General features: G+C 48.8%; 2 protein-coding genes across 9 annotated transcripts in view; one reads left to right on the top strand and one right to left on the bottom strand.

Annotated features, from left to right (window-relative positions):
- The window catches only part of VWA2 (von Willebrand factor A domain containing 2), a 35,671-nt gene extending 35,139 nt beyond the window's left edge, over window positions 1-532 (top strand). For all 5 annotated transcript variants that reach the window (XM_068951660.1, XM_068951657.1, XM_068951656.1 and 2 more), the window contains one exon: window positions 184-532. In XM_068951660.1, the coding sequence (XP_068807761.1) occupies window positions 184-317 (134 nt within the window). In that variant the 3' untranslated portion in view covers window positions 318-532. The remainder of the gene's footprint in view (window positions 1-183) is intronic.
- A 6,124-nt stretch (window positions 533-6,656) lies between these two features.
- Window positions 6,657-23,977, bottom strand: part of AFAP1L2 (actin filament associated protein 1 like 2) — an 84,455-nt gene continuing 67,134 nt past the window's right edge. For 2 of the 4 annotated variants that reach the window (XM_068951651.1, XM_068951654.1), the window contains 14 exons: window positions 23,480-23,685; window positions 22,725-22,904; window positions 20,799-20,888; window positions 19,546-19,630; window positions 18,070-18,174; window positions 17,190-17,401; window positions 15,284-15,429; window positions 14,497-14,608; window positions 13,366-13,605; window positions 13,074-13,266; window positions 12,450-12,617; window positions 11,482-11,663; window positions 10,666-10,794; window positions 6,657-9,503 (listed from right to left, as the gene is read on the bottom strand). In XM_068951651.1, the coding sequence (XP_068807752.1) occupies window positions 9,477-9,503; window positions 10,666-10,794; window positions 11,482-11,663; window positions 12,450-12,617; window positions 13,074-13,266; window positions 13,366-13,605; window positions 14,497-14,608; window positions 15,284-15,429; window positions 17,190-17,401; window positions 18,070-18,174; window positions 19,546-19,630; window positions 20,799-20,888; window positions 22,725-22,904; window positions 23,480-23,685 (2,075 nt within the window). In that variant the 3' untranslated portion in view covers window positions 6,657-9,476. The remainder of the gene's footprint in view (window positions 9,504-10,665; window positions 10,795-11,481; window positions 11,664-12,449; window positions 12,618-13,073; window positions 13,267-13,365; window positions 13,606-14,496; window positions 14,609-15,283; window positions 15,430-17,189; window positions 17,402-18,069; window positions 18,175-19,545; window positions 19,631-20,798; window positions 20,889-22,724; window positions 22,905-23,479; window positions 23,686-23,977) is intronic. The other 2 variants (XM_068951653.1, XM_068951655.1) reach the window with 1 other exon arrangement.

Genomic DNA, 23,977 nt, shown 5'->3' with positions numbered 1-23,977 from the left:
TTTTCCCCGCCCCGGTGTTGCGCTTATCTGCACCAAGGAGCTCTGACTTCCACCCTATAACCTCTAATGTCTGTCAGCTAAAACCAAGGGTGTGTTTGTCGGGTTGTAAGGTACTGAGCATGAGTTAATTCCTTGGTCCTAAAGCCCTGATTCTGCTGCTGCATTTCTGTTCTTCTGCAATAGGAATTGTCAGGGGTGATTCTCCGAGATCCCTTGTCCTTCCTGCGAACTCCCATGTGCAGCAGAGTCTGAGTGGTTTGCAGCGCTTCTCCAGAGCTCCCCGCCACACCGAAAAGCATGTGGATTGGAAACACTGACACAGATGCACTGAATGCTCCAGTTCTCCTACTAGGAATGCTTGCTTGTTTATGGCCACTTGCAGGCATGATCTGACAAGCTACCAGTGTCCTCTGCAGTGGCCAATTTACCCCAGTACAGAGACTGCCGTTTCCAGTTCCTGCACCACACAAGCTGAGCTTCCCAGTGCTCTCTTTCTTTTTGTATCAAGTAAATATTTGTGCTTAAGTATTTATTCTTGGCATTTTGAGTTTCCTCATCCAGATTCTATTGCTATGTGATTTTTTGTTTTAAACAGGCTTCTTGACAGACCTTTGAGTTAGTCTAAAAATACAGAAAAAGTCTGAGTAATTCTGGCACTCCTGCTGAAAGCGGGTAATGCAGATTACATACTGGCAACCAGAGCTGCAAAGGTGAGTGTTTTTAAGAGCATATTTAAGCAACTGAAATCGTAGGCTGGATCAGATTCTGAGTTAGCTGTAATCTTGATGTTAATTTTTGGACCAGTGAAAAGAGGTGGTTGTCTTTTCACTGCCTCAGCTCAGCCAGAAGTGATACTTTTGATGGAAAAATTGGAGAGTGAAATTATCTGACCTATATATTTTTAATGCTACAGCTTAACGCATCCTCGCTAGATAGATAAAGAGGAGCAGGGCAGCCAGTCCCCCTGGCTCCTCACATACCCCTAGTCCCACTGTATGGGGCACAAGTGCTTGGGAACTGCGTCTGGGGTCCTTTTAATGAAAGATACAATTCTTAATGGTTCATTTCTGATCCTTCCGAGCATCTCCTACCTCAGCACTCTTTTGTGGCTCTGAGCTTTACCACGTCACTTTGCTCTCCTTTGGGAAGCGGGCTGCGGAGAATAGGGTGCTTGACCTGACCTGAACCTGGCCAGGGTAGTCAAATGGCACTTCTGCCTCCCCTCACCGTTTAAAGCTGGTTCACCCCCAGTGCAGAGCGGTCTCCGCAGTGCTAGCTGGGACTTCCATGGGCTGTGATGCTTCACATGCGTCTCCAAAGACACAGTTTGGCCTTGTGCCTGCATCTTTCAGAGCATCAGCCTCACTGGATTGCTTGATCAATTTGCCTATGAAACTATTCAACTTACACAATTGCTCCCCCAGGGCCACCTGGTTCACACTGTTGTGCTGTTTTCTGCTGCTTTTCCCATGGCATCCATCACCTCAGGAGACCAAAGCAGCTTTGGACAGAGCCGAGGCAGAGACATGAACTGTGACTGCCAGTGGTTCATGAAAACAGCATCTGTTGTTCCCAGGAGAAGAAAAATCCCTTCACCCAGATGCCCAGGCCTCATGTTTGAATGGTAACATTAGATGTACAGAGACACAAATTATTCCTCAGGTTAATTGTCAAAGGAGCAATCGTCTAAAGCACTGTTGGGGATGAAAGCTGGCGCCGGGACAAGAGCAACACTATCTTGTACCTTGTGGGAGAAAGCAAGATAGGAGGAAAGAGAATTTCCACTTTCTTGTCACTGTCACTTCAGTAGATTGTCTGTGTCCTTATGCGCCAAAGGCACAGCAAAACAGAGGCTTAATTGAAGGGCTGATATTTGGGATAGAAATAGAAACTAATCCATTAGTATTACCGACCTAAGCATGGCTGTAGCTATGCATTGCTTCTGTTGCCAAAGTGTCAGTCATCTCCTGTAGGGAGAATGGGCTAGATCAGATTCACAGCTAAAAATCCAAAGATGTGGTTTGGTTTGTATGGTGTAGAACTGCCCATGGAGCTGGCTAAGTTCCAGCCAAACTGCTTTGAAAACCATTCCTGCTCTCCCTGTGCATCCTCTGTTGTGTGAAGGGTCAGAGAGACTGTGGTTTCTTACCCTTGCTGCCCAGTCATGAGACTGGATTTGCTACTCCCTGGCAGTTTCTCTTATATAGTTCATCTAACGGGCTTCACTAGTTCACTCTTTGCAGCATTTTGTCCTCTGCAGGTTCAGCCTTCCCTCTCCAACCGAAACATATTCACCTTGTTCAGCACACAGCTCTGGAGCTGGGACATGCTTTCCTAGCCTCATACAGGTGTTTAAAGCCTTTTCCTTTTAATATATGTTGCCTGCAGGATAGGTTGTACAGTGCTGCTGAGCACTTTGGCTTGTGGCAAACGTGGTTAAACTGTAATCGTTGTGTGCACTTTCTCTTTATTTTAATACATAGCTAATAACAGTTTTAGAGTGTTTAGGCTTTACTGGGACAAAGGATGCTTATCTGGGTAGAGAACTGGGGAAAATCCTTCGCTGCATTTTAAGCACAGATGGGCAAACTGCTCTGCATGAAGCAAGAACCACAGACTGTGAAAGCTGGTGCTGGGCATGACATTTTCATGGCAGGTGGGCTGTGCCTCGCTCTCTACATCAGTTTCTGAAGGTGCCCGTAAGCGTTAAGGAAGCCCTGAGGCTTGCAGGGCTGTTGACTCTGTCCTCCGTGTGTCCCTGCCTCCCTGAGGCTCCTGCCCGGCGGCTCTGCGGGCAGCACCTATCTCTGAGCAAGGTGGAGCTGTGAACGGGCTTTCTGGTTAGCTTTACCCACGCTCCCTATTGCCAAGCCCTCTTTCCGGTTTGCTTTCCAGTTTGTTTTTAGCCCAGTCTGAGCAATTTGGGATGAATTAAGTTAAAAATTTCTGGCCGTTTATGAAGTGCAGGGAAAAGAGGCTGTTTTTTTAGGTCACGCTAAAGTTCTTCTGCCTTTTAATTTCACGATTGTGGCGCTTGAATTGAGCAGGGCAAAGCGCTGGCGATTTGGTGGGAGGCTACCCTGCGTGTCAGGGCTCTGCATGTGCTGCTGCTGCGACATTGCTCTTGTGTGGCTGAAGGTTGAAGCTTCGTATGTGGCTGAGACAAGTGCCACAGAGCCTGTTTGGATGTTGCCTCCAGCGTCCCTGAGGGTACTGGCCATACTGCCTTGCATTCTCCGTTGAATGAGCAGCTCTTGCCGCTGCAGGTAGCTAGGAGCCGGCCTCCTGCCCTCAGAAGTAACCCGGGAAGCATGCAGGCAGTGATATTCAGGAATGCACGTGCCTGCGAAAACCCAGCTTGATCTCGGATGACTTCTGTTCCTCATGTTTCAGCGCTTAATTCTGCATCCTCAGCCTTCCCTTTCCTTGGAGTTTTGCCAAAGGAGAAGAAAGATCAACCTCACCCCAGCAACTCTCCTTTTCTACAAGGTAAAGCTCACTCTTTGCAAGGTAAGAAGGTGTCAGGGCACTGGGAGGAGGCAGGAAAAGCCAACCTAATAACAGATGGGGGAATGTGCTATGGCAGAGCATTGGTCTGAGGGAGATGTGCCAATCCCACAGGCAGCAAGGACATTACTGAGCAGCTGCTAGGGCACAAAGCAAAATTGTGCTCAGGTAATGGCCTGCTTCCTAACTGCCTCTCAACAGGGCAGGCCATGTTGCCTTAGTTGATAGGTCTTTCGTCTTGGCAGGACTGATGGAAATGAAAGCAGACTTTGACCCCTGACTTCAGCGAGACCATGTACAGATAACGGCCCATGTGCACTGGTCATTAAGGCAGCATAAATGCTAGAGGAGGTCTTGCAAAGGCAGATAGCGAGTGCACAAGGAAAGCCCCAGGCAGGCTGGATTGCTGCTCGAGAGCACTTGGGATCCCAGTGGGCCTGGCCATTGCCACCTGCCCAGGAGCCGTGCGGCCGGGGTAGGTCAAGTGGCCGGGGTTTCTGGCACGCTCGGGTAGCTGGTCCCACTCGGTCCTGACGCACCAGTGATGCTAGCTCACACAGGCGGGCTGGCAAAAGGACTGTCACTTCTGTCCCTCGCCCGCTCGCAAGAGAGCTCCTCCACCAGCCCGCAAAGCTGCTGCTGATTTCCACTACTTGCAGCCTGGGGTAGTAACGAAAACCAGTTTCAATGTTGCATTACCTTGAGTTACCCGGTCCTCAGCTGTCCCGTTTGTCAGTGGCCTTGCAAGTACCGCGTGCCGTGGCCCGGATGAGGCAGAGGCTTTGCGAGCGCGCGTGTAGAGCAGCGGCAGCCTGCCCCCAGCGCGTGCCCTCGCGCCGCTGGACCGCGCGGCGGCTGCTGCCGATTGCTGTGCCCAGAGCGAGCGGCGGGGAGCGCAGCTCCCCTCCCAGCCCCTGCCACGCGGCCGACGTTCAAGAACGACCTGCAGTAGAAAAGGAGAAACCAGATGGTTGTCGTGCAATGAAAAGGATGGGGGGGCCCCCCCCACTGAGGGCACTGCCGTAAATAACTTTATGCCAGGGACTCGCTAAAGCAGGACACTAAAGAGCTGTGAGCAATGCCTGGTTTTAGCATGAAGGAAATGACTTGTGGGACCAGGGGTTCCTCCTCTTCCCCAGGAGAGACCAGGCCAGGGAACTAGTATACTACAAGGTTTGAGTTTCTGCCTATGATGTGTGTCTGCCCAGCTCAGTGGCAGTTTCCTGTTTTCTTTCTTTCTTACCTTTTTTTCTTTTTAAAAAAAATGAGTAGACGACCCTGGCGAATTTCTTGGTCATTTCAACTGCCAATTTTAATTACAAAAGAATAGAAAGTGGCTTAGGGCACCACGGTGAGCCTTTAGTAAGCTCACACTCTTTATTCAATCACAAATATTTAATGAGGCCATGTCTGAGGGCGCGCATTCCCTGGAGGCTGGGGCGATGTTTGTGCCTGGCACCGCGAGGCAGAAGGTGGGGGTTCCCGCAAAGGCAGCGCTAATCCAGTCCGGCAGCGGGGCGAGCGGAGGCAGCGAGGCTGTGGGGTGCTGCCAGGCTCGCACAGGTCAGCGTTAGCCACTGGGTCGCTGTAACGAACGGACTTGTGACTTGCTCTCACTGTAGGAGCGCTGGATGAGCCGTTGGCTCGCCCCGCGTCACGTGCGGACCTCAGGGGAGCACCGCGGTCTCGGTTAAGAAACTGGAATTTAAGCATGCGCCATAAATTTCACCTGCTTTACCCTTTAATCGTCTCTCTGCTCTTGAGTTTCTTATGCAAAGCAAGCAAAATGTTACCCTTTTGGGGCTAGTGAACTTGTTCAATGCCAGTAGTGCAAAGGCTGCTGGGGGGGGGGCCGGGGAGGGGGGAGAAGCTGGGCTTTGGCGCCTGCTGCAGCAGACTCCTGGGGCAGCCGAGAGCTGGGGCTGGCGCCGGCGCCAAGTCTGCTGTCGCACTCCTTAGAGCTGACTGGCTCCTTTACCTTGCAAAATGCCTGCAGAACTTAGTCTCCACAGCGTGGGTGTGGGTAGGTGTGTATATGTGTACACCTTTAGGTCACCCTTGCCTATTCACCTTAAACAGGAGAGAGTTCTTTTTTTGTTGTTCGTTTGTTAAATCTGGCACTTTTTAATTATATTATTATTTAAAAACCAAAATGCCCACTTTGACGCACTAAATAGGAAGGTGGGCTATGCCAGCAGCTGTTGTAGGGTTGCTCAAGAACTGGGGTGCTCAGGTGAGCTAGCCCTTGAGTTTGTCCTGGCTCTTGGTTCTTGGCAGTTGTACTCATTATAGGGCTCTGAAAACCAGCGGTGTGCTTGGTTGGTTGGGGGGGGGGCGACTGGAGCAGTTACTGAGGCATTGGAAAAAAAACAGGCAGAGGCAAAGAATTGCTCTGGAAAGACAAGTGCAACTGCTGCTGCAAAAAATACACAGACAGACAGACAAACACACACACGAGACACACAGACATAGATACACCCCCCCCCCACCCCCGGTTTGGTCATGCTTTTGGGAGTCCTAGGCACAGAGGGCAATTTGCGGTTAATAGATGAACAAAGAAACAAACTTGCCCTAGGACTTTGTGCTGTGCCTGCGATGCCTTGCTGAGTTTTCTCGGGGAGTGGTGGTAGTGGTATAGCCACCAAAAGATCTCACAAATGCATATACGGATATGTTTCGGTGTCTGTTCTGTGAAGACTGGCCTCCGCAACTTTCCTTACTAACATATTTCCTTCCTTTCCCGCTAGAGCGCTTCCTGACTTTCCCTTCAGCAATTGCAGCAAGCACTAAACATAGCACAAAGTTGCTACCTAGTGGACAGAATGAGGTGGTAGATGCATTTTCCTTGTCTGCTGGTTTTCTGTAAGAGGGCTGTCTACTAAGATGTAGGCAAGAGCATGTTACGCATGCATTCATGCACACTACCAGGGTTATGGCTATTTTCCGTGGGTAATCTGGGCCAAAAGTTTTTGGCTGGTGTTGCACTCGTGTTACAAGCAGACTGAAGTATTTAAAATACAGTCCATTGCAATTGTTGAACACACAGCTAAGGACTGCTGAAGTAACATTGGGTTTTGATGTGCTTGAAACCTACTGGAAAGTAAAGCAAGGATAAGCCATATCATTACAAATAAAATACACTGGTAACATAATATACTCAACATTTTATTATAAAACCCTCTAAAGAGCCACTTTATAGGTCACAGTTACAACAAAGGAAATGCTTTGAGTTAGGAAAACAATGGGGACACAGAAACATTGCTTAACATTTCTTGCCTTGGGTAAGTATGCTGTCCAGGACTTGTCTATGTTTACCATTCCCTGATGGTGCTATCCCAGCAGGACCATCAATGTTGAGTGGGTTGTGGAGTGGAAAGAGGAGCAGTGCTCTTCCATCACTGTCTAGGTACCTCTGTAAAATGTCTGGACAACTGCTGCCAGAGGACAGCTGCCGGGGGTTGTACGGTGAGGGCATGGTACTAAGGATATAGTTAGGGTAGAGAAAGAGGCTCTCCTGCCAGCTTATAATGCGTCGAAACAAAAGGTTCACGGTGTCTGTGGTTTCCTTGTGCTTCAGAGAGTAAAGTCCCCTGGGTACTGAGCCAGAAGTTTCAGTGGTTTTTTTGTGCATGAGCTTTTCCCTTGTGCAAACCTTACATAGGGACAGGCTTGACAGCTGGGGCCTATGAACTCCTCCTGATGCCTGGGATTAGCAGGTTACTCAGTCTGCTTCAGCAGAGACTTTCAAAACAGGAGGAAAGTCACCCTTCACACCTCTGGGATACTCTCACCAAGCGCTTGGCTGCATGCAGGCTCTACATCAGCATCGCGTGGGCCCAGAGCCCCTGTGCAGAACACCTGTGCTCCCCCGAGAGCCACCTCTGCCGTGGTTCCTAGGGGGCACAGGCCTGCACTGCCCCAGGAATTGGGCTTTTGTACCTAACTCCTGTGCTTTAGAGGAAGGACCATCCCGTCAGAGATGACTTGGCCTCAGGCCTTTCAAAGGTTTTCAAGCACTTCAAAAATATATGGATCAAATGCGTCTAGTGAAGCCTTTCCCTTTGCTAAGCACCGCAGAACTGACTGCTGCGTGTCTACAAGTGGGGAAGTGCCCTGCGAGGAGCAATCTGGGCTAGGAAGCTACAGCATTTTCCCTGTTTGTCCTTATCCTGGCTTTGGGTGCTGCTCATGGGTGTATCCACAGGGCCCCTGGAACAATTCATGTAACCCAGTCAGGCTACCTTTGCTGCTTCAGCCTCTGCAGGGCCAGAAACCAGCTGCAGCCTCCCATGATCAGCTCAGCTACTGAGCCTGGACTCCAGGTCTGAAGGAACAGCAGAAGAGATGAACAGAGGCATCCCCAGGCCATCAGATGCAACAGCAAGTTCCAGGGAGGAGAGGGAAGTAGGTGCATGGATTTCCAACCCACCCTTTGTATTTCAATGTCTCTTAAGTGTAGGAGGCCCAGATGTCCAACATCCATCATTAGAAAGCTTGTCTAAGGGGAAGAGGGCCGGGCTTTGTAGACCAGCGTTGGGCTTAAAGACTATATTTCATTTAATAATTTGGATTTAAGGGTCACAACCCTCCAGGACTTCATCACAGCTGCTGCTGAACCCACATTACCACAGCACTAAGGCTGCCTGTGGCCCAGCCAGAGATGTGGCAGGGCAAACTCTCCTGCCAGTCCCTGGGGAGAGCAGGTCCTGCACCCGTCTGAGCCCAGCCCTTGGCCGGCCTGCTGCTTCCGGAGGGCCTCTTTCACACTGGACGCGTTCAGCAGACTGTACAGAGCCATGAGCCCTCCTGATGGTGCCTGTGACAACAGGAAATCACACTGGGATCCTTGAGGCTTCCAGGTGCACAGAGCAGTGTGCTAGCGTGCATGAAAGAGTGCCATGCCCTGCCAGGGCTCTGCGGGGGAACAGAGGTCAGCATCAGCAAAGCAGTGTTCGCATCCTGGGGACAGCTTTATTTTTCCTCTCCTTGGAAAGAGTTAGCCCAGAAGAGTATATTGGGATGCAGCTTCCTCATCTGAAAGGTGGGCAGGCCTAGGCCTTTGACCATTTATTAACAAGCCTTCAAATGTGATTTTTCAGAATAAATTCCTCAGGTGAAGTAGCTGAGTATCTTCAAGAAAATTAACTGCATCTGTTTGGATCTTCCTTTATCCAGAGCTCTTAAGTGCCAGCAGACTGTAACTCATCTTACAGCGCAAGAAAGTGAGTGAGGATCTTCCTTGATATTCTGGCAAATCAAACCCTGCAGCAGGCTGGCAGCCTTGTAGGAATAAGCACATGGTATGAAGCATGTGGTCACTGAACACAAATCCCTGCTTCATCTGTACATATAGTTCCCCACTGTTAATTGAGAGGAGTGTCCCCACTGGACATGTTGCTGTGTGCTTCTCATTTGTGTTTCAACTATTGCTCCAGTCTGGGTTTCTCTCCTTCCTGCCCTTGATTGAAGGCTGGATCATCTGCAGCTGTATAATGACCAGCAGCAAGACAGGTGAGATTTTATTTGATTGTAATTTACTATGACAGATTGAAAACCACTGGGGTATAAAGAATAGCAGAGGCCTGTTCTGAATCCACTACTGTCACTAATATAGAAACCTTAATAACTCATTGATAAATCTTCAGAGTAGAAATACACAAAACATCCCTATGTACAGTAACATTCTTGTTTACATCAACTGGGTTAGAAATTTGATGCAAAGATTGCCACTGGTTGTTATTCTTTTAGCTACATGATGGGACTTGTCTGGGAAGAGAAAGATCACTTGATTGATCATTTGTATCGGCAGCTGTTAGCTCCACTGTTGCATCTGAGCAGTTGGCATGACGTGGAGGAGGTGCTAGGTGTGCGACTGTGTTTCACACCCAACCTCTATCTCCAGATGATTGAATTCTCTCGTCTATGCATAGGCAATTCCAGTCTTTAGTCCACTGTTGAAAAATGTAGTTCTAACTAGCTCCTTTTTTCTCCCATTCCTGCCAAAGAACAAAGATAAATTAGTCAAAAGGCAAAGCTGTCAAGCAGCAGTAGCTTTAACGTGCATCAAATCAGTTCATGACATCCACTAACTGGAGCGGTTTGGGACTCCCTGAGCCACTATTCAGGGCAAGGTGGGTCAGGGATCTCTCCCCCCGTCATAAGCAATACTTTCGTCATAGAGCTTATTCTCCAGACAGCCGTGGCACTGCCAATGAAGGACCAGGCAAGCAGGCAGAAGCCATGAGGTGGGCTGGGGGTTCGTGTGAGACACTTGAAGGAGAGATTGAGAAAAGCTCAATAAGCTTCCTTAGTTCATTACAAAGACTGACCATAATAACATAATAATGAGAATAAAGTTCGAAGCAGAGAAGGATGATTTGTTCTTTCTGCCCATGCTGAGCTGCTGTCTCTTGGGGAAGAGAAGGAGCCCTAAAGCAGGCTAGGCATTTTACAGGCTGAGTGGAAGCAGTCTTCCTGCACACCTCTTGTGCGTGAGTAATTTGTGTCTCTCAGTGCCCTTCTGGGGTACTCAGGAGGAGATCGCCTCCAGAGTTAGAAAGTCATCCACAGCCAGCCTCTGAAAACAGGGTGTACTGAGATATCAGTCAGATTTTCAGAAATAAAAACTATAGTGAATAAAACCCTTGTTACAGTGCTGCTGCTTCCTTGAGGGACTAAGGTTGGTGCGTAGCTTTGGCTTATGTTGGTAGGAATAGCAACAAAGGCTGAGAAAGGCTGAGTTATTCTCCCAGGTGAATAAGGAGATCCCTGCCGTGGCTGCCACTGGGCTGAGCTTCCTTGTAATTAAACATGAAAAGTACTTCACCACTGTTTCAGTGAAATTAAACCTCTATTTTACTCCAGCTGCTTTCAACACAGGTCAGCATGGCGTAGCTCCATGCTATAGGAGAACATTTACAGTTCTTAATTTAAACTGCAGCCAGGTCAAGCCCAGGTGAAAAGACCTACTGAGGCTGACCTGCTTTGAGCTACAGGACCAGCAGTAAAGACTGGTGGTTATGGCTCCTTCCCAGACTGAGAGACGACATGAGACCTCCCCAGCCTGCAGTGCCATGGCCAGTCTGTGGAACCACCGTGACAGAAAAGCAGCAGCCAGCCAAGATTGATTTTTTTATCCTGTATAAAATGGTGCGTTACCTTAGCTTTCTGTAGAACTGTCCCCTTTCCTGTTACCATGACAGATAAAGGCCTGTTTTTTAAAGCTGTCGCTGAATTGACTGGCGAGTTCTCTGCACTATTTGCCGGACTGGTGGTTTTTGCCTGAATCTACAATAAAAATAATAGAAATTGTGATGATTTTAGACTACAAAGATTGCTGATTTCATCACCATCTCCTCAAAAACAGCTCAACAGTTATAGCCACAGCCCACTTGTACTGAGAGGCATTTTTCAGTGAAATGCAAATGTGAAACAACATCACGATGTAACATTTATAGTGTATTTGGGTTTTGAGGAACTTAAGCTGAAGTACAGAGAAGGGCTTCAGGAAGAGGTGAGCTGCAGTTGGCCATCTTTCCCACATTATTCTAGTGTCTCAGAAGGCCTTTCAGTCTTCAATACAGCCATACTTTCTGCTTATTCTATAAGAGAAAGGCTTATATTTCTGTTTTACAGGAACGAAATCCTCAGAAAGGAATTTAGATGCCTAAATCTCCCTGAGAAAACTACCCCCTTGGTCAGCAGGGCTCCTACCCCCCCTAGAAGGAGCTGGGCCCAGAACTGCATGACCTTTGAGCATATTGCTCAAAGTCCAACAGAGAAATAAATACAGCTTGATCTCCTGAGACCCAGCCACCTTTCAGCTCCCGTATCATGGCTGTTTATCTTGTCTCTTCAGGTTCTGGGGTAGCAGGCTCTGAAGGTGAGGTGCAAACCCCTGGCTCTGCAGGGAAGCTGCTGTGAAGACCAGCTGCCCAGGGCAGGCTGGATCCCAGTGGGATGCCCTCCACAGACCTTGGGGGCTGTGTTCTCCAGGTGTGTGGTGTCCACAGCAGTGCCCAGCGTCACAGGGCCAGACTCTGCTTTCTTCAGGTTCTCCTTCACTTCCACCAGGCTCAGCTCCAAGTCGACCCTCCTGCTCTCCTTCTTTTTACACTCTTCTTCTATCTCCTTCAGCCTCTGCTCAAGGCTCTTATCTGCAAAGGCAGGAATAACTCAGTACCTTGCTCCCGCTGAGCCACGGCTGGGCAGGTTCCTGGGCGTCTGGCACAGGAGCCAGCAGTGAGCACCCAGGCAGAGGTGGGAGCTCTGCACAGCAGCTCCTCAGCAGACAGCAGTGCGAGTCACTGGGGCAGCCGTGGGGAGACAAGGGACTTGAGGAAGCTTATGAAGGGGAGGAAGGAGCAAGAAGAACAGCATATATTACTGCCACATAGGTTTATCTTATAACTTGTCCCAAGAGGGACTGTGCCAGAGATGAGACATACGTGATACAAATGCCTAAAACTTGAGTATACATAACACTGACCCATAATATTGGGCTATTTCCTCCTCATTAGAGGCCACAGTGAGAGGCCAAAGCACAGGACAGAGCAATGCCTAGGACAGAGCAAGCTCTAGTGCAGTCTGGGTTACATGTTTCGGCTCAGAGCACCACGTCTTGCCATGGGGCATAGGCAAGCCACGCTATCGCAGCTGAAATGGCGCAGGGTAGGCCTGTCCCTCCCATTTTATGGAACAAGAACTGAGGCTCAGGGTGGTTCTAGGTCTAGGTTCAAAGCCTTTTCAGCACTGATTTCTCCGGCAGCTTGGCCAGTGTTAATGTGCCTGTGGTCCTGCATATGGTGCCAGAGCTGCAAAACACCCTTCTATTTCCAGGCTGGCCAAGTTCATCACCCTCCCTCCTGAAAAAGCTGCCATTCACCATTCCCATTAGTCCCACCTTGACTCATTTCAACCCTTCACCTTTTGCCCAGCTCTACCTGTGCAACCAGCTAACACTTCCTTCAGCTCCCGCCTCTCCTTCCGCAGCTGGGTGAGCTGAGCCCGGATTTCATCCTTCTCTTTCTCCAGCCGCTCCTTCTCCTCTGTAAATCGCTTCACCTCAGCCTCTGTCCTGTTCTTGCCTAGCTTGGTTTCCACTGCTGCTGCTGCAAACACAATCCACAAAAACAAGCTTAGCCATGGAACAATCTGAGAGGAAAGTGTTTTCAGGTGCTTAGAATCAAAACTAGTGACGCTCAGGAAAATAATGAGCCAGAAAACTCATCAGGCTACTTTAGCTTTAGCATAGTAAAGCTAGTCTAGTGCAAACACAGCTCAAACTCCAAGGGCAAAGCTCACACCAGCTCCAGCTCCTCACCATGTTTTGGCACATCCCAGCTGCAGCTGAAGTCACCACTTTGCTCACTTTGGAGGGAAAGGACTGACCTGGGCTAAAATAGGTGACCAAAGTGCCCTGCAGCCGTCACCTGCCAGCTCCTGCCATTGCACATCTGCAGAGGAACCCCCACCGGCCACAGGGACATTTAGCACGTTCAAGCCTGCAGCTGGGGAGGCCGTGCTCCCCCCAGCCTGACACATGGTGGGATTCCCCATGAACTCACTGGGCAGCGCCAGCTTGGGTCGCTCCAGCCTATCCCTGTGTGCAGGCATCAGCTGTGGGCTGCCCACCACCGTGGTGCAGGCGGTGATCTCAGGGGCTGTCTGCGGAAAGGCAATCTTCTGCTGCTGGGTCTGGATTTTGATGGTGGATGTCCTTGGTGGCAGCTCTTCAGGCTCCAGCTTCTCTGGGTATTTCTGCGGGCAGAAGAGAAGGGGAAATGAGACGGCATGATGTGGCAGGGGAAATTGGCCTGCTGATGAAGCCTGGCCCTGGACCACAGTTCAGGACGGTACCTGCTCTGAGGTTTCCACTGTCTTTCTAGAGGGTTCAGCTTCCTTAGTTACAAGAGCTGTTTCAGTTACAGGATCTGCTGAGCCCTTGTTGTCAGCCCTTTCCAAAGATGGAGAACTTAGAGGCGAAGGCTGGCATGACTTCTTGCCAGCACAGTGTAGGAATGATTTCACTGGGGTGAGATCCAGATACACTCTGTCATCGTCCCCTTCAAATTTGTTTTCACTCTTGGATACTTCTTCCTGCAAAAGAACGTTTCCCTGAAAAGGGGCCTGCTGCACGTACAGGCCATGTCTCTTTTGAGAGCAGCATTGTCTCAGGTAATCCAGGAAATTTTCCATAAACTCTTAAGTGACCAAGGAACAGGAACCCCACATTCTCTAAATCATTCCTTACAGGAGTTTTCAGTGTACAGAAGGAAAGTCTGCTGCTCTCCTTCAATAGATCTTTCCAAAGGTTGCACCAGCATCTCTCTAGGGTATCATGCTGTTGTACATCTCAAAGCCTCCTGCCAGATCCTTTGCATTTCCCCAGGGTAATCCTCTCTGCCCGTGGCCTGCCTTTCTTGTCCTTACGTATGGGACTTGCTCTCATATGCATCAGGAGGCATTTTGTTAGAATGGCCTCCAAACAACCTACTATCACCAAATAATCCATGTCACTCATTCTGACAGCTCTATCCTCATCCTTCTCTACCTTCCTATCAACTTTTGCTGTTTGCAGACTTTGACTGAAATTTCATCTCAACTGAGTTATTAAGGATTCCTCCAGAGCCCCCCTGGAAAACTCTCTCGCCCTCCACAGCAATTCCCCACCAGCACCTTCCTCTGCCCTGTTGCAAAAGTCTGAATTTTCCCACAGGCTGGGAATTCCCTTTTCCACCAGCTGTTTGAGGCTTTGGAAAAAACCTCTCCCTTCACTGCCGGAGTCTCATTCCCCCCAGCCAAGAGATGTCTGCCTGTGACTCACAGATGCCTCCCTGATTCAAGCCACCTCTGACCCTGACCGCTGAAGATTTCTGTTGCATTGCTAGCAAAACTCAGTCTCTGCAGAGCTCACTGCAACAGCATGGCTACCTGCAGGCCACAAGCATCTCTGCAAGCATGCTGGGTGCTCCAGCCATGAGACCTTACCACAGGCACATCTGGCAGATCCACATCATCATAGAGTTCCTCCTGCTGAATCCTCCCTTTCGGCAGGTTGTCGATATAGGTGTTGGGCTCAGAGTACTTCCTCTGCATTAAGCTGTGAACAATCAGCAGGACATCCTATCAGGGGCGATCGGTCTTGCTGCATGGCCCTGGCAGGCCACCTGCTGTGCTGAATGTGGGGCTCTCCGCTGGCATGGCAGCCCGTTAGGCATCTGTGCACAGCAGTCCTGGGGTCTGGACAGGGCCATATGGCCAAATGCAGGAGGGGAGAAGGAAGAGTCGTGCAGCAATGTGCTCACTGCTCTCATTTCCCATTCAGCAGCATCCATGGGAAGGGAACTGTATTTCCCCGTAGCTCTTTCCTTTCTTGTCCAGCCCTACAGTACAGCACTGCACAGATGCTATTAGCTTGCTGCAGTGGCACAGCAGCTCTGCAAGCTGGCTGCACGCCTACAGTGCTGCGCCCCCAGCTAACAGCCTAACCCCATCAACCAGGTCCTCACAAAAGCAGCTTGGGTATGTGCCCCAAGCCCCGGGGCAGCTAAGGCTCAGGTTAGGCACGGTACCCTCGGACAACAACAAGAGCTCTCCTATCTGGCACTGAGCCTTCAAAGTGACCAAGCTGCAGCTTTGAAACAAGCTACATAGTCTCCTCTGCAGCCAGCCTCTGGCAAACGGAGGGACACCCTCTTCCTCCCTCTAGCTTGTTTCCCTTCCATCAGCTCCCAAGCACCCACGCAGGGAACGACATGTTATCGCTGTGACTTACAAGAAGGAATTCTTCGCAGCGCTTACAATGCAGGAAACCCTATCGGCGTCCACATAATCATAGGTAAATTCCTCTGGATCGGTTTTTGAACCTGACTCCGATAAGAGAAGGCCCAGCCAATGGCCCATTTCCTCTGAGGACTTGGCCTACAAGGTGATCAGACAGATCATTACAGGTTGCAACGGCAGTTTTCCTGAACTAGCAAGGCTAATGCTTATTAAGCACGAGGTAGGGAAGTAAGCTGACAAACCTCTTGACCTGCAAGGAGAAAGATGAACTGCAGCATTTTTAAATTAAGCCTAAGCACAAGTTAAAAAAAGAAAGAAGTTCAGCTCCATGTGTGGGACTGAATTGCAAATTTGGAAGACCTCTAAATGCATTTCTGCACTTAAGTTCTTGTTTCGCAGTCAGTCTGCCTTTTCCTTTCAATGGTGAAAGGACTCGGTTGCCTACACAATTAAAAAAACTTTCTCCATGGCTGTAGATGTGTTAGGTGAGCCATCTTTGGAGGAAAGAGTACATTTTTATTTTGCACCAGTAGAGTGCAGTAATGCGATTTCCAAACACAGACTTGCAAGGAGATCTGAGCGCATCAGAGAGCTTGTTAAATTCCTTATGCCCGAGCCCGAAACTCTTCCATGGGTGTTTGCACAGTGGAGAATACAAGGGAAGAATTTAAAGCCTGATCAGAAAAGAACTTTGAAGAGAGTCCCCAGCTTTACCATGGTCAATACCAAATTCCCAGATGCAAGTCAACAGTCTGACGTTTTGGGGGTATGCAAAAGTTGAAAGTTAAACATTGTGCCCTGAAGTTAGCTCTAGCAAACAGCCACATGTACTTCCTGGTAGTGAATTATTTCCACCTGAAGCAAGAAAAAAATGGGCTGATGCCCACATGCTTTGCTTTGATTTTAGGAGTTCTAGCAGGAAACAAAATACAATTCAGGGCAAGTGAATCCCAAACTGGAAAGTATATTTTAAGCTTCCAATTTGTTTTATTTAGCACAAACTTCAGTGCCTGGGAAGCCAGCCAGCCAACTAGTCTGTACATTGAGTCCGACATCCTAACAAAATGCGGTTTCTCCCATTCACAAAATGTAAATTTTCCCAGTATCTCTTTTCACATCTGTAATTAGGTGAAATTTCTTGGACATAGACATAACTTGATTCACAAGCTAAACAAAAACACCTTCAGACTCCATGGTCAGCACTCGAAGTCAGTTGTTTAGCTATAAATATTCCACCCACTGGAAAAATACAGGAAATTGCTCACTTTGTCCACCTCCTACTGTAATCACGCTGCCGTCAGCAAGAACTAAGATTAGAGATAAACAGACCTGGACGCAGGCAAAGGAAAGTAACGTATGGAGATGAATTTACTTGCACTTTCAGGAGCAAGTCTGTGATTGGCTGAGGTGGGATGCATCCACGACCTATGGCTTTGGGACTCTGTTTTCACATGATAAAGAAAAAAGTTCTCTCTTCCTCTTAACCACAGTCTTAAATCCCTAGAGTGGGATTCATCTCACTTAACATTAACCATCTAAAATGTGTCCCATATAACTTAATCATCCAAGGTCATCCTATAGCCAGTGGAGAGAGATGGGCATCTCCAGAGGACCCTTCATCCCATCCTAAGATGAGTGCCTAAGATGAAGGCTGAATGGTCCTCTGGAGATGCCAGCATCAGAGGCAGCCTGGACTACCAGTGCAGGCTGGACACCTTCTAGGTGGCCGAAGTCAGATGAACTGAAGTCCTGTGCTTCAGGTTCCGTTTTGCTGGATTGAGGGCTTCTCTGGAGGACTTTACCAGCGTGTAGCCTGCAGGCGGTGAGAGGTTATAGGCCTGCTAAGACACCCAAGCTGATGGTTTAAAGCAGAGCTGGCTGGGAGATATATACCCTACCTCCAGAGTGACCCGTTCTTCTCCGCTGTGCAGGATACGGAAGGAATAGAGATGATCAGGGCTCGGCTCTGGGATAATTTCACAACCCGCCAAACTCAGGGGCTGCTGAGCCACTTTACTTCGGTTCTTATCCTGGTAGAAATGGAGGTGACCATCTTTTATCTGACACCAGCGGGACTTCCACTGACTGTTCACTAGCACATTCAGGTAACCTGCAAGCAAGCACAGGTCACTTGGTCATATTTTCAACCCCATTGGGAGAGGAAATCCAAACTTATTCCAGGTACTGGGATGTTTGGCTAGTAAGTCAGTTCTGGGATCACTGGAGAACACAAAGTCAGTTAGGCAGCAACAAAGACCAAAAGCACAGATACCAAGCAAAGACATGCCCCAAGCCATGTAAAAATAAGTGAAAAGGATGAAAATCTGTTCAAAATGGGGCCCTTGAAATTCCAGTCAGGTCTGGAGCAGTAAGCTGGCTGCAGAGAGTTGGGCAAAGCTTGTCCCAGAAGATGAATTCCAGTCTACCCACACAGCCCTCTCCCTGCCAAAACCCACATCCTGGCCTAGTTTCTAGAAAAAACAGCACAAGTGTCCTCTCTGTACATGTCTAATGTTATCTACCCTTCCCCTTGGGTCATCCTGCAAGCTCTTACCTCGTAAGCAACAGAGTCACCTTAACGTGTAAGAGGTACCATAATCCGCACAGATTTAGTGGCAGGGACTGAGTGGACTGTGGCCTTTATACCTCCTCTTTATACCTCCAGGGCAACTTGGAGTATGCGTGTAGTGGGTGAGATGAAGAATAGTGAGCTCTCACTTCACATTAAGATCCAGCCCCGAGACAAGCCACCACATGGGGATTCATGCTGGCACTTACTTGAAGTCTCCAGAGATCTCTCTGGGCTGTCCATGGAGCTGGATTTCTTCCTCCCAAGGTTCATCAGGTTGCTTAGTTTTAGGCCAGTTGTGCCTTTCTTCTTAACTAACAAAACAAATAAACAAACAGACTTGGGCATGGCTCTTCTGACTCACAGCCAGACACACAGCCTGCTGTCCCAGCTGGATGTCCTGTCCCACAGCTGCCTGCGCTGGGGTCATGTACCAAACAGCACTGCAGCACATACATCACACACACATACTATAGTCACCAACTTCTGTATTTTCACAGCTTGCACTCCCACAGCATCTGAGCCTCTCCCATTCTGTCCTCTCTGTGTTGCAAATCTGCAACTCAGGGTCATGCTGTAATATTCCAAGGCACAGGGAGATGAAGAGCAAGAAGGCACAGTCCTTAGCACCATTAATCTCAGACATCTATGTGATTTGCCCAAAATCACATAGCTTATCATTGGCAGAGTAAGACATTAATCTACCTTGCTTTAAATTTGGGTTAGTGCCAAAAACCACTGGTCATGGTCGGAGCTGTGGGAAGACTGTCTGCACAGATCTTGCTCTGCAGGTGCTAATCTCCCTTCACTTCCTTACATGAGAAAGAATTAAATTAAAAGTCATCACCCATAAATATTTACTGTCCTTACTGTGTAAGGAGGGGAAAAGCTTATTTCCAAACAGCCTCTTCAGCATTTACCTACCAGGGAGGAATACCAGTCAGTGTGTGAACATGGATGTGGCTGTGTAAAAATCAGGGAATCCTGGTAAGAAATCAAGCTTGATTTCTTTAGTTCAGATTTTCTTCCTCTCTATCATAATAAAATGACATAGTCCTAATGTAGAGGGATTCAGCAGCCCGGCTCCATCTGTTAGGCTACAAAAGCAGTAGTGAGCTCTTAGCATAGATATCTCCCTCTCTGATATGTAGATGGCCCCCATCACCCTTCTAACAGAGCGTCTCCTCTTTTAATGTACTTACCCGTCCCAGTTTATAGATGGGGAATGGAGCTTAAAGCCTAGAGTCAGATGGCCTGGTATGAGGGTCTAATTCCTCTTTCTGGAGACAGTTCAGCATTTTACAAAGGCACTCCAATTTGTGCTATAGAGGTCCATGCAGCAAGTCACTTGGATAGCAGTTATGCTGCCCAAAACTGTCCCAAAGTGGCTTGCCCAAAGTCACACAGGAGCTGTGAGATAGGGCAGGGCACCAAACCCAGGTTTCTTAAGCCTATGCTAGCTCTGTAACTGCTGAGAACGCCCAATGTCCACCTGTCACTTCATCATAGAAAAAGCTATGAAATCAAATTCACAGACACTGAATTCACATGTATCAGGTCTGCAACAGGTCAGTTTGGGGTTCAGGGAGGAGAGGTGGCAGCTGTAGAGGAGCTACAGAAACCCTCATTCCATGCAGGGTTTATGGCCTGGTTTTCAGTTTTAACCCGGTGTGAGGTTTTTTTACCATCTTTTGCTTCAGTCATCTCTGGGTGGCCATCTGTGCTGCTCCCACTCTCTGAGGCTGCAGAATATCTCTCGGATAGCTCTACCTGTCAACAAGCACCACACATGAGCTGTGTAGAGATGCATGCAACCCATCCTTACACAGCCAGTGCCGGCAAGGAATTTCTTTTCTGGCAGGAATTGCTTGGGTAGGAAATCCAAGGCTTGGGACTTGAAGCCAGTAAAGCCAGACATGGTACAGATTTGGGATCACAAACACGCACACATCACAGAAGGACAAACAGAACCACAGATGCTGTGCACGCCCAAGTACATGGTACATGCGGATGCCGAACATGCAGGTAGAGGACTCCAGCTGGCAGAAATCAGTGTCTTTCCACTGAAATCCCTGAGCCTTTGCTGACTTACATCAGCTCAGGATCTCCCCTAAGCTGTATCTCTGGAGGCCTGTGGTTGTCAGCACCTTTCCCCCCCTCCTAAACAGTACGGTCCCACCTTCTCTGTTGCTTTCACGAAGACATCCAGCTACAACTTCCTCCTGCCCGCTCGTGCTGCTCCCTTCCCCGCTGTTTCTGAGCGCAGGCGTGGGTGTCTGTGCAGCGCAGGTCAGGACACCTGGCATGGGCAGAGTCTGGCATGCAAAGCGTCTTGGCTGTGCTCACCTCTGAGGTGCCGCGGTCATACTGCTAGTACCCACTCTAAGCCTGCGTGTCCTGAGCTGCCCTGCAGCCTGTCTGTGGGCCTATGCAAGTCCTCATTTCAGGGTATGGGCAGGAGCAGAGGAATGGCCAGGTGCCTAGGCAGTCCTATTTCAGGTGTCCACCAACTTAGGAAGATTTTCTTCTCCTCTGACTGTTTTGCAATAAGCTGGCCTCAGGGGAGTATCGCCTTAACCCAGATTAGAGACTTGCTCAAGCCCTTGCATCCAAGGGTTTATTTGCCCTTCAAAAAATTCTTGGTCAGCACAACCGTCCTGTCGGATGAGATAATGGCTGCTCTCTGTACAGGGGAGAGTCCAAGTGCTGAGTCAGTTTGTGGGGAAAAATGTAGCAACAAAATTAAGACTGCAAAGGAAAATGAAGATTGTTCCAATAAAGCTCCTTTCAGCAGAATAAGAGTTTGGTTACACTTGTATCAGTCTCTGCGCAGATAAAATTACTGTACTTACAACTCTAACTGTCATTTATTATAGGATCAGGGTGGAAAAGAAGTACTAAAAGTGCTATTTTTCCTCTCTGTAGAGACAATATGTACCTTTGGGTAACTAAGACGCTGCGAATCTGGAATGTACTGGTTGCCTTCACTGCCTCCTTCAGACTGGAGGCCACTGGTCTCCTGGATTACCTGTGCAAAGGACAAAGTCATAGCCTGTGAGTAAAGATGCATCAACAGAACCAATAGTTCTCCCCACACTCACAAAACAAGCAAAATCGTGGCAGTTCGTGGCAAAATTTGGCAACTCTAACGCCAGACTGTGTCATGTTACAGCACCAAAGCTTGGAGCTGGATTGCTGCAGAGACCTGGAGCTAGCTGGTCAGGTACTCAGGTATCAGCAAAACCAGGGCTTGCCAAGAACAAGTGACAGACCTAGCACTTTCTGAAAGCAAAGGGATAAAGCAGGCCAGGTCACGGGATGCCGACACAGATTCGGGTGGAGTGAGGTACACTGGCAGAACTGGGCTCAAGGCTGTGGGACTGTAAGTTGACTGAACACAAATTTGAGGCAGGGGAAGGCTGGGAAGAGAGAGAGAAAATTCAGAGGCATAAACTCTCACTGTCATTGGCATAAAGCCTCAGGAAAACTGTGGGTGGGGTAACCGGGCAGCTTCCCCCACCCCTATGCCTGTTGCCTGAGTGCCTCAAACTAGCCACAATTCTGCAAGCTAAATCCCACTGTGATTGATGCTCCCTGCGACCCTGGTGACTTCAGTGGAGTTGGAGCAGGCACCCAGCACCTCTGCACCCCGAGTTAATCCCCAGGCTCTGTAAAGGCTCTTTGTTCTGCTGCCGTCGCAGGGAAAGGGCCCCATTTCCTGTGCTGTCCACAGCCACTTCACATCTGGCATTCTCCCTCTCAACAGCCCCCCACACTGTGACATGAAACGGGCTGCTTTCTCTCTCTACAGCCTTTCCCAAGAAGCCTCATGTAGGCTGGTGCAGGGAGTTCAGTGCTTTGGCTGAAAGACCATCTTTATTCCTGTTGCAGCAGTTGGGCTGTGAAGTCCCTCTGTGGCCTCTTGCTAACAGAAAGCAGCAGAGAGCTGCAGGAGGAAGCTAACCCAGGACATGAAAATGAAGCGGTGTATTTGTTTATGGGATTGCAATGAGGAACTGAGTCAAAGCGTGCAAGGACAGGACTGAAGTATGGTCTCCCAGCAAAGCTCGTTTGGGATTTAGGCAGAGGAACATCTCTGGGAGATGTGCAAACCTGCATAGGAACTGGGGACATGTAGGACCCCCACCTTTCTTTCTCTCTTTCTTTCTTTCTTTCTGTATAGCAGAGACTCAAGAAAATAATTCTAGAGGATTCTTTCAAAAGCCCCTTTCTATGATATCCTATTCTTCCCACAGGATGAGCCACAGCTCCACACGTGGAGGCACCAGAGTTTTTGCTCAGAAGAGGCAGCCTGTGAAGCTCAGAGAAGGAAGCGAGAAACTCCCCGCTCAGCACGCAGGACTCCCGCTGGGCTGCTATGACATGCACAGCGGTTTAGTCCTGGGAAAGGCCTTAAGGAAATGCAGCTCAGGGACCTGCCTTCTCAGACAGCCAGAATTAAAATCCTGTGTTCTTTGTTACCTTCCTCACATACTAAAGCTTCAAGAACTAGCTTGAGGTTCATCGACACAGACAGGTTAATACAGATACCAGCTTGTACTGCCTGTGGTCTGAGCCAGTCACACTGGAGCCTGCTCCCGTCCAAAAACAGCACAGTTGAGTTACTGCTGTACTGTGCACAGGCAGAGTTACTGCTTTAGCTAGGCCACGTGTCCCCTTCCTTCACAAATTCTTACAGCCTCTGGCACAGCACCATCATGACATGGCCATACAGCACTTGGACCAGCAACACTCGCTTGTCCCTTCCACCAACACCTGCTTAGCTAGGCCCTTACACCACATAGCCCCAGCTAGGGCAAAGCAGGGGACCACAAACAGCACAAGCCCAGAGGGCTCCACTGACCCTGAGCCACTGCTCTGCCTGGTCTTTACTCTGCAGCCCCAGTACAATGACGTCAGCATTCATGGGGATGATCTTCAGCTTGTGCTCTTTCTTCCTCACTTGCTTTTCCTTGTGAATGACAGTGCAGCCCAGCAAGTTCACATCGAGCTGAGGGCTGTGGTCTTTGGAGCTCTTGTAGCACTGAGAAAGGAAGAAGAGAATTCAGATAAGAGATTGAACAGAAGGCTTTCCTTTTTCTTGCTGGTATGAACTCACCACTAGAAGCAGTCAATGCAACCACATGCATTAAGTGCACCGAACACAAGGCAGCTTAGGTCCTATAAGGTTGCAATGTCTTCTAGCTACACAGACTACACACAGGTCATCTGTATATGCATGTACACATACATACATATATAGTCTTAAGCACCTCTCACACATACTGCTATAGGTCATGAAAGCGGTTAGCCTGTGGGTTAAGTATCCCTTCTGCTTAAGCCCGTGAGAAAGTTTTTCCAGATAGAATCTCTATGCACCCAAACACCTTGGAAGTTTGGCCACAGACGTGCCCCTGTGTCCCTTGTCCCTCAGCAGCCCCATACACGCATCACTTCAGAAAATGGATCTGAGTCTCCCAAGTTCCTTTGACGGTTTTTGAAGTCTTACTTCTAAAGGTACTTTGTTTTGGCAGCTAATTAATGTGGCCTGAGGTGCCACTTCCCTCTCCAGCTCAAGAAAATAGGTTGTTTCAGGCAGAAAATGGAGAATTTACCCACCAGCAACCTGGTGTCCTTGATAACACACAGCTGTTTTGCCCATTGTCCCAGCCACTTTTTTCTCCACAGGAATGCACAGATGCGGGCGTCCTTCATCAGCTCAATGGTAGCTTCAGTGGATGGCCACTGATGGGTTGCTGACTTGCCTTTGCCGCTCTCTTCTTCATCATAAGATTCATATGAGCTACTAACAGCTTCACCATCTTCTACAACAAAAGCAAATCTTTATCACTAAATACATTTCTAGGCTAATTCTGGGCCTATTGCTTGCCTCGGCCATGCTCACACATGCAAAAGCCCCTAGTGCAAGGATGTGTCTTTTGAAGATTTCCTACAGAAGGATAATCGATAGGAGAATAATCCTCATAAACTTTTTTCCTTTCTGGTCCAATATTAATTTCATTGCAATGTTTTGTGCCTAATAGTCTCAATTAGCAAATATTCAACAGACACTTCCTGGTCAATCACAAGTTTAAGAACATTCCCTTAGACATTTTC

Source organism: Struthio camelus, chromosome 7 (genome assembly GCF_040807025.1).
Source record: "Struthio camelus isolate bStrCam1 chromosome 7, bStrCam1.hap1, whole genome shotgun sequence".
Classification (NCBI taxonomy): Eukaryota; Metazoa; Chordata; class Aves; order Struthioniformes; family Struthionidae; genus Struthio; species Struthio camelus.
The sequence above is the reverse complement of the archived record's forward strand: the minus strand, read 5'-3'. Positions and strand labels throughout refer to the sequence as shown.